General features: G+C 28.1%; 1 protein-coding gene across 3 annotated transcripts; it reads left to right on the top strand.

Moving 5' to 3' along the window:
- The first annotated feature begins 309 nt into the window (after positions 1-309).
- On the top strand, positions 310-12,576 carry LOC113560816 (cAMP-dependent protein kinase type II regulatory subunit). Of its 3 annotated transcripts, XR_003406134.1 has the most exons (10): positions 310-578; positions 941-1,172; positions 2,435-2,526; positions 2,585-2,668; positions 4,043-4,149; positions 4,234-4,492; positions 4,562-4,720; positions 4,968-5,070; positions 10,800-11,018; positions 11,092-12,576. XR_003406134.1 is itself a non-coding variant. In XM_026966907.1 (9 exons), exons 2-9 carry the CDS (start codon positions 953-955, stop codon positions 10,928-10,930), a joined length of 1,155 nt encoding a protein of 384 aa, XP_026822708.1. In that variant the 5' UTR covers positions 310-578; positions 941-952; the 3' UTR covers positions 10,931-12,576. The 3 variants fall into 3 exon arrangements, 2 of the variants coding, with proteins under 2 accessions (XP_026822708.1, XP_026822709.1); XM_026966907.1 differs by having other exon boundaries at positions 10,800-12,576; XM_026966908.1 differs by lacking the exon at positions 310-578 and adding an exon at positions 614-776 and having other exon boundaries at positions 10,800-12,576.
- The last annotated feature ends 2,960 nt before the right edge of the window (positions 12,577-15,536 follow it).

Here is a 15,536-nt window from a genome sequence, read left to right on the forward strand (position 1 = left end):
ACGGAAACACACTAATAATAATAATAATAATAATATTATAATTTTTATTATAACAAAACAATATTGTTAGATTATATTCTATAATAATATATTACAATATCGGTCGTCGCCTGCCGGTGACGGATAGCGTTCTGTTTCGCGGCGCACATCACACGACGAGTCGCGCGCGCGCCGCGATGGTTCGCGATCAAGACGAACGCCGCCGTCTGTTTTCGCACGATCGCGCGGATCTCGGCCGTCACTGATAGCTCGCGCCGCCCGACCGCCGCACAGCGCGCGCGCGTGTGTGTGTGTGTGTGTGTGTGTGATTGTGTGTGCGCGCGCCTGCCCGTGTGTGCGCGCGTATATTTGGTAGTGCGTGTGCGTGTGTGTGTGTGTTTGTGTTTGTGTTTGTGTGTGTGTGTGTGTGTGTGTGTGTGTTTGTGTGCGCGTTATCTTCCGTGTGCCGTTAGTGTCGTAATATTGTAGCTGCGGGCCCAGCGATCGCATCGCCGCCTCCGCCAACGCCGCCGAACGGTCGACCCGACCAAGAGATTCGTCGAACCGACCGACGACATTAATTGTCACATCGTGTCGTGGTGAGTATGCCGTAGGTGGGTGTCGAAGGCCGACGCGGCGACGGCGTGTTCCGACGCTGCTGATTATCATACCTAATTATTATTATTTAGGTAGTATTAAAAAAATATTATCGTTTTCGTTATTGCAATAACAATATTATACACAGCCAAGGACACGACGAATGCTCGCGGCTCGCCACACGATCCGTGCCCGTGTGTGTACGTGTGTTTTTACTCGGGACTTGCCTCCTACTGTCTTGCACAACTGCAAAACGGTCGTTGATTTTTCGGGGACCGTCGGTGCACTACTTGTCCACCGACGACGACCGTCTTGACCGACCGACCGACCGACCGTCATCTGACTGCGTTGTGTGTTTTTGCAGGAACGAATAAGGATGAGTACCAACAGCGATAACGCCGCTAGGCTGAACGTGCCGGATGAGTTGAGAGAATTGCTGCTCGACTTCACGATCGGTTACTTGCTCGAGCAGCCCAACAATCTCATCGACTATGGCATAGAGTTCTTCGAAAAACTCAAGAACACCAAGTCGTCCTCCAGCACAAAGCAGCAGACCGCTGGAGATTTTAGCGACGAAGACGACGCTTCAGACATAGGTATGTAATATCTCGTTTTGCTTTTATAGTTTTTATTTCATTTGATAAGAGTAACCTTATCTTCTCGTTACCTTGTGAATAGATTAGCCTGTATAACTGCTCTGCATATAACTCATGCTAGTACTATACTAGTTTTTAAAAAATTAGTCATATTATTTAAATATATTTTTTTTTTTATCCCCCTTATACGATTTGAACCCATATTAAAACACGTCTTCTTGTTTTGAAAAACATCTTTGACAATCCTTCTCGTAACAGGAATGATTTTTTATTTCTCAAATAAATATTATGATCAGAGCTCAGAACTTAATGCGTTTTAGTTTACAAAAAAGAACTGTATACCCACATATTAATATTTATTTGTAGGTACTCTAGTTTTATAATTGTAGATAAAAATGTAATCTTGCATTGGTGGAATTCGGTTTTATATGGTCTATAATGTATTTTATATTATTACTATCAAATAACAATACCTACCTACAATACATACTTATGAATACAAAATCCATGTTACAATAGTCTTACAACTTGTAATAAATGTATAGCACAAGTTATAAAGGATTATATATTCTTTATTAAAACAATTTTACTTTATTAGTTGGTGGTAGATACAATGGCAATTTTTTCCATGAATATTATATGTAAATCTGATTGCGAGTCAATTAATTTAACATACACAGTGTTTAATATTTTTTTCAATAGTATTTGCTTATTTATTTAATATAATATTTATACTTACCTAAACATTTTCTGAATGAATTTGTATTGAACATTTCAGTATCAGTAGATATTATTACACAATAAGTAATAAAATTCATCATTAAAATAACATAATTTTCATTTATACATAAAGTACCCATTCTCTCAATACACGCCACACATATGTATATTAAAATTAATTTTTCATACTTTTTTTTTTCTCTTTGTGTCATTCATTTATAAGTTTTCACCATGAGTTGTATGAAGATATTTAGATTAAACAAAAAAGGTTGTTATAACTTAATTAATGCTCAAAATGATCAGTATATATTTCAAGTTGAAGATCATTTTGTCGAAACTACTAAATGTTTAAAAACGTCGTCTTTTAAACTCAAATTCAAATCTAATGACTCTTTTTTAGGACCTTGGTCATTAAACATAGGTAATCATTTATAATGAGTAATTTTATTTATTATGTTCATATATATATACATTTATTTAATTAAATATGACTACTATTTAATTTTGTTTAATTAATTTTCTCTTTTTTTTTTTTCATGTAGAAGCTCCACCAACACGTTATAGTTCTAGACGTAAATCAGTTTTTGCAGAAACATATAATCCAGAAGAAGATGAAGAAGAAGAGGGACCAAATGTATTAAATGAAAATTTGCTTATTTAATTTAGTTTATTAAAATAAATATTTTTTCTAGGTTGTATTTCCTAAATCTGATGATCAACGTCAAGCACTTGCAGCTAGTGTTAAAAATATATTCATATTCAGGGCCTTGGATCCTGTAAGTCTGATAGTTCATTAGTTTAATCACCATAATTTTAAGAATATTTTTAATTTTGATTAGCAAAAAAGGCTCCAACTTTTGAAGTACTGGTCAAAAAAATTTAACAGTTAGGTTGTATATACATTTTTTTAAGTGATAATAATTTTTGAAAATATTTGAAATTTTTCTAATAATATGTCTTACAACATTGTTAATTAATGAAAATGTGTTTTATGTTAAAAAAATGCAATTAACAAAAGGTAAATAAATAAATGTTTATTTTTCTACTTAAAACAATGTAATAATTTTGGCGGAATAATATTTTTTATTATTATTTATAACAATAAACCATTTGGACAATTTGAATTAAATTTATTGTTTTGGTTTGTATTTACATTTTTGATAAAAAAGAAGTTAACTGAAGTGATATAGTATATTTAATATTATTATATCATTAATGTCACTATGAACATTTTATTTTATCATTAAATTTAACTTATATTTGGGAACTTTTTTGGCAATATGCTGACAGTACTTATAAATTATATATCCTATAGTACAATATTATAAATGAATAAGATTTACATTTTTCTATGTTGTATAGATTTTAATATTCCTTAGATACTTTTATGATTGTTTCTATTTATTGTTTCTTTGTAACAAATGACAATAACTGTGATCTTTTCACTTTCTTTAAATTGTAAAATTAGAAAAAAACTAATTCTTTAGTAATACAATACTTAAACTTAAGTTTGTTTCTATAAAGCATCATAAGTTTGGGCTATGGTTTTATTCCATTCATATATATATTTAATGGTTTTGTTGATAACACATTGAAAAATACTTCTTTCTTTATGTTAATTTTTCAAAATATTTCAATAAAAACTACTCATATTTTGTTTTTAATTTTTACAATAGTATTCAAAATCATTATTTTAACATCCAAATAAATCAATTTAGTAATACATTGAGTGTAGTGAAAAAACATGACACTTAGTAATCACAATATTGTTTTGTAATACCTAATTATGACGTTAAAATTAATTGTTTATAATATATAATTAAGGTTTATGTAGCTTTTATTTATGAAGAAAACATTGACAAAAATGCTGCAATAATATATAATAATAATAATGAAAAAAGTTTACCGATATTAGTAAAACAAATTTTATGTTTTTTTCATTCTGTCATTTTTATTATACTTAATTAATAAAAAAGTACATATAGTTGAACAAGTTAAGTTTTGTATTGTATTTTAAAATTTGAATTTAAAAATATTTCTATAAATATTAATAATACTATAAATATTGTTTTTATTCAATTTTGTTAAGTAGATATTAATTGTAAAAAATTGTGATTTTGTTTTCTTTAATATTATTTATTTTATTTTAGGAACAAATGAACAATGTGATTGATGCAATGTTTGATCGCGAGGTGCATGCTGGAGATGATATTATTAAACAGGGTGATGATGGTGATAACTTTTATGTTATCGATAGGTAATATTTAACTATCATAATAAGTTTCCTGACAAGGAAAAAAATAAATAACAGTATTAATTATTATAATAATAACATTTTTAGAGGTACATTTGAAGCTTATGTCACGGATGCAGATGGAAATGACCGTTTGGTGCATACATATGAACATAAAGGTAGTTTTGGAGAACTTGCATTACTTTATAACATGCCTCGAGCAGCAACTATTAAAGCAAAGTCAGATGGCCTTCTGTGGGCTATGGATCGTCAGATATTTAGACGTATTGTATTGAAGAGTGCATTTAAAAAACGTAAAATGTATGAAGAGCTCATTGAAGTGGTTCCTATGTTAAAAACATTACAAGTAATTAACAATCATGAAATTGTATATTATAAGTATTAATTTAAACTAATTTTTGTTTTACATTTTCAGTCATATGAGCGCATGAATTTGGCTGACGCTCTAGTCCCTAAATACTACCAAGACAAAGATTGCATTATAAATCAAGGTGATCCGGGTGATGGCATGTATTTTGTAGAGGAAGGCATTGTTAATGTATTAGTAACCAGTGAAACTGGTGAACAAATTAAGGTTTGTTTAAAATTATAGGTGGGTTCTTTTCAAACCCTTTATCACTTCAAACTTTAAAAAATTCAAACAGTTATAAATTGGATAAAAATCTAGTTTTGAATCCAAACAGTTTAAATATTTTGAGAATATTAAAGTTTAAGAAAAATTTTAAACTTGTGAAAACTGAATTTTTGACACATTCTTATTTAAAAATAGATATGAGTTATGTTTTTGTTCTTAATTTATTTTATTTATTCATTTTCAATAGGTTAATCAAATAGAAAAAGGTGGTTATTTTGGTGAACTGGCTCTTGTCACACATAAAGGTCGTGCTGCGTCAGTGTTTGCTGAAGGCAAAGTCAAACTAGCATGTATGTATTTTATTATATTTCAACAGATACAAATATTATGGAAGCTTGATAAATATTTTTTATATATTGCCTATATTATGTTGGAAATTGCTCATAAAATAAGACATACATTGGGTAAAATATCTAAAATAGTTGTAATATTATATAGTTTCTTTCTATTTTTTATTTTTTAAACATGGTATTTGTTATTAGGAAATAATGTGTTCAATGTGTTGTGGTGAATTAAATGTGATATAGTTTAAGTATATCTAAATCTGATATAGGTCAATTGAGATGTATGTATTATGTGTATTTTATTAAATTAATTTTGAATTATTGAATCAACAGTAGGCAATAAGTAACATTTGGTATATAAGATCTGGTGGTTAATTCTAAACTATTGAATTGACATTTATTTTTTTTTTAATAACTGTTATTTAGAAAAAATAAATTCTTTTATATTATGATTTATAGTAGGACAGCATAAGTTTTTTTTTTGTTATCCAACATAAGGTGTTAATCTATTAAATAATATAATACAAATTGATATTAGTATATCACTAGTTTTTTCCAAAATATCCAAAAATAAAAATTAATCTATTCATTCTTTGCAACAAATATAAATATTACTAAGGAATATATTATAATTAAAAACTCTCTTTTGCTGTATAACGGGTTTAGAATTTATCTCGTAATTGAATATGTCACAAATTACAATGGATATATTAAATTTTAATTCAATGATAAATTGTGTAAGAGTTTTAAGTAAAGGCAACTGGTGGATCTATAGTTAAAGGCAGTTTATGTTATGTCATATTTATAAAGTTTATGATTAATAATTCACAAGATTTAACCAATTTTTATTTAAAACCTCCCATTGGTGGTTTAAATGTATTTTACTATTAACTAATAAATCAATACTAATATGTTGTAGAAAGTTGCAAATAGGACATGGTATAAATAGCTTTGATTAATTAATTGAGAAATGTAAAGTTATGTCATTCTATCGACTCAAGAAATGATAATGTTTGATTATTGTCTCAGTGGTTTGCATCTTGACCATGTTAATCAAATTAATGATTTGGAGTTTATTTATATTCTATCGTGAAAATGTCTACCTCATATTGATTACATCGTTAAAGCTGTGAGTGTACTTGGTTTTATTAGATGAGACCCCTTAAGATTTAACTCTCTGTTCTGTATTGTGTACATGCGGTATCAGAGTATGGCACTATTGTGTGGTCACCATATATTAAAGGTGATAGACAATGAGTTGATAAAGTGCAGATCAGGTTTCTAAATAAATTATGCTGGGTGGGTACTGTTTAAATATAGTTAATAACCCAACGATTATCAGCCTATAAATTAGATACTTGGTTTTAAATTACTATCATCTAGATCAGAGTTTCTCAACTTTTTTTATTCACATACACATTGACCTCTTGCCACTGCTCTGCATACTCTCGAGGTGAGACTCTATTTAGAAGTAGAATTTGTTTAATATGTTTTTTGATTTGTAGTCTTTTACTGTTGTGGTATGAGTATAAAATAAACATTAATGTATGTTTTCAGCATTTTGCTACTACCGTCTACTGCATGTGCATATGTCACATAACACGAAAAAAAATATTTTTGTTCTTTCACAATTATAAACATTACAAAAAGAGTTAAAGAAATTCCACTTGTTTGATTGTCTGACATTAATTTTGAAAACATATTAAGTAGATTGGACTGTTTTCTTGGTTTGCTCTTAAACAAATTTCAAGTTATATTTTTAGTAAATATTCTATAATGAATATTATGATTATTTATTTATGGTCACAAAAATGAAAAATTTAAATTTATTTCTGATTAATCATAGAAAAAAGGCATAAATATTAAAATCAAGTTGATACAAGTATTTTTCTTATTCTTCTGTGTATGTATTGGTCTAAATTCTAAACAGAATATTTGAAATACAATTTTTTCTAACTCCCTTAGTAATATATATTTATGATTAAGTATCCATTTTTTAAATTTAAATTCAATATTTATTCTAGTATACTGTAGTTCTTAACTTTACTTATATTTAATATACACATTTAAAAATTATTAGTTTTGAGTTCTTAATGTTGTCTACTATTATAGTTTTTATGGCTTAACTATACTATATGGTATTGATGGGTGTATACTGTATAATATATAGTAAAATATGGTATGAGTATTAGATTTTGACTGTATCTTCTACAAAAATATAGTATACACACATTTTATGCAAATTGACAGTTTATCTTTGTAATCAGATATAAATTTTTAAAAAATATTTTAATTTCAACTTAGTAACAGTTTTAAATGTAGAGAATTTTAAACTGTTAATAATATTATACTATTTATACTCTAAAAACGCCTAATGTTCTAAAGTTCGTGTTTTTCCCAACTATTAAGAAAACTGTTGAAAATGTGTTACTTTTGAATCCCTAAATATTAACTATATTCAAGTTTTCCTATTAGAAAAAAATATTGAATCTAAAATTCATGCAATTCTGTATTTTAGTTACGTTCCTGACATTTTTTGAGATAAGTAGATTTATTTTAAAGAAATATTAACATGGGATAACTAGGTTAATATAATTGTCAAAATATTGATACATTAAGTCATTAAGACAAAATAAATAAATAAATAAATAATATTTGTCAAACATTTGTGACGGCATAACACGTTTTATATCATTTTTGCACACAAATGATCATTTACAAGCACATTTATCCTCACGCTTAGGAAGTTGATTATATTAAACCCTTTGAAAATGCCTGTACCAGTTTTTCTTAATTTCAAATTGTGATTTGGAAAGTTTTCTCAAATTTGTATATCGAATTATAAAATTGTGGCAATTTATAAAATAGATTAAAATTTAAAATCATAAATATACTTAAATTAAAATACTTACTCGAAGTAACATCAAACTGATTCGCTTGGAATAGATAAAGACAAAAGCACCAACAATTATTGTTAAGAAATCAATTATTATCACTATTCACCATAAAATTAGAATATTGTCTAAAAATCACGTTTATAATTATTAGAGTTGATTCAATTTCATTAATTGTTATATTAATACCCCCAACGCAAGTCTAATACATAAATTATATGTTCCAACTGTCCCAATTTTCGAATTAATTTATTTTTATGCGCATCAACGATCGCTATAGTGCTTTACACTCGGTATTCGTTTATATTTCTTTGATTTCAGTTTTATAAAAAAGGAAAGTGATATTGCATAAAATTCTCTTTTTTTAATGGTAATTTTTTTTTTTTTTTTATAACCAGGACTATAACCTAAGACTAAGTAGTTCTTTTCTGCTTGAAATGATTTCTAACAATTAAACAAACTATGGACGTTTAATGTCCTCTTGCAAAGTAATTTTCATACCTACTCATTGTATTGATAGTGATTAAAATGCATTGAAGATTGTTTTATTCCTTTTCTTCACAATTTTGCTTTTTTTTTTTTATACTGTAAATATGACGTGTTCTCAAAAAGAATTTTTTTGCATATTTATACCATTTGCTGAGCATCTTTAGTTTAATATTTATTTGGCCATAATATAGTTAGGTTACATTACATATAAATTATTTTGATAATCATTTTTAGATTGCGATAAAATTCACTTTCGAATTTCATACGATAGCACATTTCTTGGCCTTCTAATAAACTTGGATCATATAAAGTTATAATCTATATTCGAAGAAGTGCTATCAGCATTTATTGATATCATGCAAAATGTATATTGAATACTTATTATGTATTTGAGTTCAGCGGTTCATTTTTAATGGTTTTATTCAGCCAAGAAAATCAGTCACTAAACTAATATAGATGTTTTATTTTATTAGGTATATGAATATGCATCTGGATTTGAGAATTTAAAATGAACAATATTAAAATAGTACGATCCCGTATTGCTTTATGGTGCCGACCGATATTGTCTGTTCCTATTTCTTACCCTACATCCTTTTAAATGTTGCTTACGTGAATTTACACCAAAGAATTTCATTTAAAACCGCCTGGAACAACCTAAATTTCTTTAACTGCGTCGAATTCTGTAGGAATGTTATAATAATCTCGTCAACAGGACTTGAATCCTACCTATTCATACATTAAACAGTAGCCGAGCTGTGCCAGAGGGGGTCATAAAATGATATTTTTGTTGTGTTACTGTTCGAGTGAAAGTTAAGAAACTGGAACATTATTAAACGAGAGGGTTGTTTTCTGTAATAAACAGATTGTTTAAATAAACCCTTTTACGTGAATATAAAATAAAAGTATATTTTCTCTGACCGAACACAATATAAATTAAAACATCGTGACAAGGCAAACCTCTTGAGTTGTTAATCAATGTTTTTTTCCCACTGTTGGTGGTTGTTGTTGTGGTGTGTGTTAGAAGAACTGGATTTTAATAATGTGTTTTAATTGATTTTTATACTTTACAATGTCCTAAGAAAATCTCGTAAATAATAAACACGTTTACAGAATATAATTTGGAATTTAACTAAATTCGGGTGACTTAATTATTGTTTTCAATCGATTGAGTTCTTGTTTTGCTATATTATTGTTTAAATAATAAATTAAGCCATAAAGAGCTGTATTATATTTGTTGTCAAACACCATCAGTCACCATAAAATGCCTATTAATTTCAGTTTTTTATAAAAATTAAATGAACTTGGAGATAATTATGTTTTTCTTTCTATTAGTTGCATTAATCTTTCGTCAATAACTTAACGTTTTATTTCCAAAAATACGTTACAAACTTACAACTATTCTGATTTAAATTCTAAAAAAATATACTAAATATTATACCTCTTACTTTTTATACAATTTAAGAGACAATAGCTGAGCCATACTCTTTTCATATTTTTAATTTTATGAAATGGACTTTATAAATGTCAACACAATTGTTAAGTTTAATTTGATATACTAAAATATGTTAAAATAACTTGAAAAAATTATTTTTGTTTTCTTTTTTTTCAATACTGTGTAGGATACAAATCGAAGTAGTTATTGTCTAATATACATACTATTGAAATTGTATCCATTAAATATATAATATTTTTTCATGATCACCAAATAGATTTCAAACATGGGTATGTGAGTTTGTAAAATAGTCCCCTCTGTAAGTTTACTATACTTGTATTATCTTGCTGATAATTTATGACTAACATAGTAAAACAATAATAATATAATATAGCTGACATTCAAATTCAAAAGGTGTTGTTTATAAAATGTTCTTTAGAATTTATTAAAACGTGATCCAACTATACTGCAGCAGTAATGCTCTCGGGTATATTGATCAGTTCTGACAACTAACAAAATAGGGAATCGATAATAAGGGTTTCTTGAATATATAACATTTAAAATATGAGTATTTTTTTTATTCTTATAATAATTTATGTTCACATTTATTGTATTTTTTACACTTAAAACTATAACAAGATTGTTTAGATAATAAATTTCTGGTTTGAATTCACTATGATAAAATAACTTACTCTTGGAAGTTTCATTTTTGTATGTAAAGTTGTTGTTATATCTAGAAAATTAGGTTTTAACGTGTTATAAGGTCTGAAAATAATCAGGGTGAAACAATTGTGCCAACAATATTCATGGAAAGCTCGATAAGAGCGCAATATTTTGGACAAATGCCATGTTTTATAATATAAAAAAATTATTGTTGTTGAGCATTGTATTTTACGTATTTATTTTTTGTTTTTGTCTAGTTTTGGACGTTGATGCATTTGAACGTTTGCTGGGTCCATGCATGAACATAATGCAACGGAATATCGAGGACTATGAAAATCAACTGGTGAAAATCTTTGGCTCCAAGCAAAATATGACTGATGTCCGATGAATGGTTAACGTTTGACCGGTCGCTACGATTGTGTTGTACATCCATTGACCATTTGTAGTTGTATTTTTTCTTATCCTAACGATGTTTGGTAAATCATTATTTATTATTTTTCTTAATTTACCATTAGAAAATATTATATATGAATATAATTTAAACTTTAGATACAGTTTCATAATACAAACAATTACAATCAAACAAATTGACATCCCTTTTTGTATACATAACGTGTATATAATATAATATATAATAATTATATTGATATGATAATCTTTTTGAACAACTACATCATAACCTAAGATATAAACGACTGTATTACTTCAATTTTATTGTGCGCTTTGATATGAATGTTAGTTGCGTGATGACATGTATATTATATAATACGAAGATGATTAATACTAATATATCTACAAGAGCTGTATTTTTAGTCGTACATTTTAGGTTTCAAAACGATATAATACTATGATAAATACTATTGTTACTTCGCGGTGTTATTATTATCACGAGGAATGATGAACACAATTTGGTTTTTCAATTTACTTTGTTCAAATGTCTATCTGGGGTAAAGTTTTCTATTCTTTATATAATATAATAATAATTACAATGCAGTACGAGAGTATTTGATTATTAGAATTTAAGCAGATTCTATCTCATCTCGACCAATAAACTTTATTTAAGGCGAACTTCGTTTAATTGTTAGGTCGTTCAATATAAAAACTAGACATACGTTGCCGAATCGTTTCTCTTTTATATTACACAACAAAAATCGTATGCTGTATCCGATTGATCGTGCGTTGAGTAGTTAAAATAACTTTGGGATTTCGGGCGAGCCACAGCTCTTAGACAGACTACATGTTTTAATGTAATTTTCCACTGACATTAAGTTACCTTTTTTTTAACCTCAAATGTTTGTCGCGATGTTCACAATTTTTCAATTTGTTTTTATTTATCTCTTGCTAGTAACGAACCACAAAAACTCCTGAAACACGCTCCCGAACGTAATTTCACATTGTATGAGAAATATGTACCTATATGTAATGCCACGACATTAATCTTTGTGCTACTCCACCACCTTAAACGGATTTTGTGTAATTCAATTATAAACATGTATGCCTCGCTTTTTTCTTTTTAATATTAAAAAACATTCGGTGACGGAATGATTCCAAGATGACTGCCCTGTAATAACCCTGTTAGAGATAAAATGCCGTTTTAAAAACTATAACCGTGTACCAAAACACCTCTAGGCCATAATCAACTAACCCCAATAATATTATTTTATTTAGGCGGTAGGTGATAAAAATTTAACAAAAATAGCCATATAATAATATATATATATATATACCTATGAAGACTTAATTTAGATGTTTAATTCATAATGTTAGAGTCACAATTATTATGATTAATAATTATAATATAATAATAATGTTTTATATAATATATAATATCCGGGTGCAATAAATGTATAGGTTTTACATTTATCTATACATTATTATTTATAGGTAACCCAATAATTTTGTTTTTGTTTTGTGTTTTATGTTTGTTTTTATTTTGTCTTACTCTAGTTGTTATTTAACACACCCATCGTATTAGGCACGTAAAATATTGTATCGTAGTAATTGTTTTTTTTCTATCGTATTAGTGAAATAATATTGTAGTCAATGATTTAATCATAAAGTTTTGTTTATTTATATATATATATATATGTATATATATATATTGTTTATTTTTTTTTTGTTGGTGGTTGCGATTAATTATTATGTTATTATGTGAGCCTTTTTATCCTTCCTAGAGTATTATTACCATGTGTTTATTTTTATTTTTATTTTGTTTTAGTGAATATTATTAAAACGCAAAGTTTATTATAGGCTATTCCAGTACGATAAATAATATTTAATAATAATAAAATTGTATTTACCATTTTTTAAGTAATAATTAAATATAATATTGAAAACTGCACAACTGTTGGTCGTTTCATGTTTCTCCGTAATTGTACGAAATCCTTTTAAGTAATCCTTCTCAAATACAACATAATATTATTATGCGTACTGCGTGATGATAATGTATACCTATAGTATATATTATTATAATATACAATATTACAATAATGTACAATGTATATATTTTGTCAATATATTATTCGTCTCCCTTCGGATAATCATAATAATAATTATATACCTACGCAGAATATTGTAGATTTATTAATAGGGAAGAATTGTGAACGTGTTTCAGTCCGTCGTTAACCTATATCGATAAATTCTACACTTCTAGTATGTATATTAAGTATTAAGCAATATAATATGTATATATTTACTTGCCCTAGTTCATATTATATACCTATCAGGGCTACTGTTTACCCCAACGCGCCGGAGAGGAGTGGGGATGTCCGTGTGTCCTTCGTCGTTATTGATAACAATTATTAATTGTGTTTGTGTGTGTGTGTATTCGTTAAGTTAAGTTAGGTACACACTCCTATGAAAAGGAAAAAAAATTACCCCATTGGAATAATGTTATGTTTACATTGTAAACGTATAAAGACGCGTATGAACATATAGAGCGTCCTTCGTATTCAATTATTAAATTTTAATCCATTACGTACACATTTCTCCATACAGTTAAACTCTACCTCTTTTCCACGTCTTTTACCCTCCAAAGATGTAGGTAGGTTCACGACAACAGGTAATCGCCGCTATATTATTATATGTCGTGAATGCATACAGAATTTCCATTTATGAGCTGTTCCGCACTAATTTTCCATGCTTGTGGTTTAAGATTTTGTTAAAAAATCTTTTTTAAAATATTTAGAACTTAAAGTAATATTTTAAATTTGAAGACAGAATATTATTCTATGCGTTTGGGCGTATATTATTTATCAAATATTAAAAAAATATTCTAAAATTAATTTTTTAGATAAATAGGGTATATAGTAGACTATAGTGATTGAATAATGATTGACGAATAGTATGCATTATATTATTATTATAATTTTGGTTAATTCGGCTACTAAAATTATCTAAACAATTTGTAAGAAGGTGACGAAAAAAAAATATAGTAGAGTGCTTATACGTAGTCTTGATATAACTGCAGTTCTAGTGGATGCATTTCAATTTTATTTATTTTTACTATTTTAGAACTTATGATATATTACTTTGTACCTAATTTTAGTTTAGTGGCCATCCATAATGATATTATTAAATATGAATAACTTATATACAATATAATATATCGGTTTGAAATTCAGTGATAAAATGACGGAACAAATAAAAATTACCTTGATACATTTTCCGTCAAAAGGCATTTGTTTAGTGTTTATTATACTTTTGAGTTGGTAACGAATAAAAACAATGTAGACCATTGGGTAAATAAAAAGCTAAGAAGTAAAAATATTTACGGCACATTAATCGTGATTGCTTTTTATAACTGTCTGGTGGCGTAAAAAACGATAAAATAATCATTCTTAAAACACCGTTTATTAACAAAAAAAAATTCCTTTGAAAACAGTAGAGGCGTCAGGATAATATTAATTGTTAACAATATATACATAATATACATTATGACGTCGTTGTATAAACTTCAACTAATCAACGTCTTGAAAAAAAAACCCTAAGACACCACTTCTCTTGAATAGGTACCTACGCTACTCAATATATACTTATAGGTACCTATATAGGTACTTATATACCTACACTGTTCGTCGCGTAAGTATCTACCTACTTTATTAGTTATTATAATATTATTATTGCGTAGGTTTAAGCCGTAACACTTGTATACACCCCGACCCTACTTATTGTAGTCCGAAAACTGCCGGTTGCTCGCCGACGACGCCTTCAAATCCGCAATAACAACAATATTCTCGGTGATGTTTTTGCGGAATTTGCCGTCGAGGCCGAGTATAGTGCCATACGCAACATAATATTTTTATAAACGTCCTTATATTTAAATCAAATTTTCCATCGCCGGACCAATGGCGTCGTCCGGCGTGAGCGCCAAAAACGAAACGTAACGTGTACAGTTTTATTGTACAATAATATTTATACGTATATATATATATATATATATAGGTTGTTGGAGGGCGGACAACGATAATATTAAAACGGCATATTTTTTCGGGCGTGATGTTATCGTACAAAGCGTAGTCGTTTGACGTGGTACTGCAGTTGTGTGTGTATATATATATATATATGTATACAGAACCGAGTAATTGCAATTGTGCCACCTTTATTTGTTATACAGGGTTAAACTTGGGTGATTATTTCATCGTCAATCGGTCGTATCTTGAACATTGCAATGGATGTAAAAGATGTATTTTTTTTTTTTTGAATTTCGGGAACAAACACGTCTACGTAATAGGTACTGATAATCATAAAAATGCGTAAAATAATGTGTTTAAATGAATAAAAATTGTTTAGAAATAATTTTAAAAAAAAAATTGTATTTCGTGAGGTATTGCTTGTTACAGAATAAAAAAAATGATCCTGTATATTATTATATTATGCATTAATGCATGCGATAATGTTTTCCGCTGTGCGAGTTTTACAATGTTTTGACTTTCGAGTGATGTTCTCTTTAATTTCACAAGCACTAGTATCGCGTGTCACATATACCGCCTCGA

Source organism: Rhopalosiphum maidis, chromosome 1 (assembly GCF_003676215.2).
Source record: "Rhopalosiphum maidis isolate BTI-1 chromosome 1, ASM367621v3, whole genome shotgun sequence".
NCBI lineage: Eukaryota > Metazoa > Arthropoda > Insecta > Hemiptera > Aphididae > Rhopalosiphum > Rhopalosiphum maidis.

Excerpts from the sequence above, each read along its gene's own strand:
- LOC113560816 (XM_026966907.1), top strand. The coding sequence starts at position 953 with ATGAGTACCAACAGCGATAACGCCGCTAGGCTGAACGTGCCGGATGAG. Across the intron at positions 2,669-4,042 it reads TATTCAGGGCCTTGGATCCT|GAACAAATGAACAATGTGAT; the intron begins GTAAGTCTGATA and ends ATTTTATTTTAG. Across the intron at positions 4,721-4,967 it reads AAACTGGTGAACAAATTAAG|GTTAATCAAATAGAAAAAGG; the intron begins GTTTGTTTAAAA and ends CATTTTCAATAG.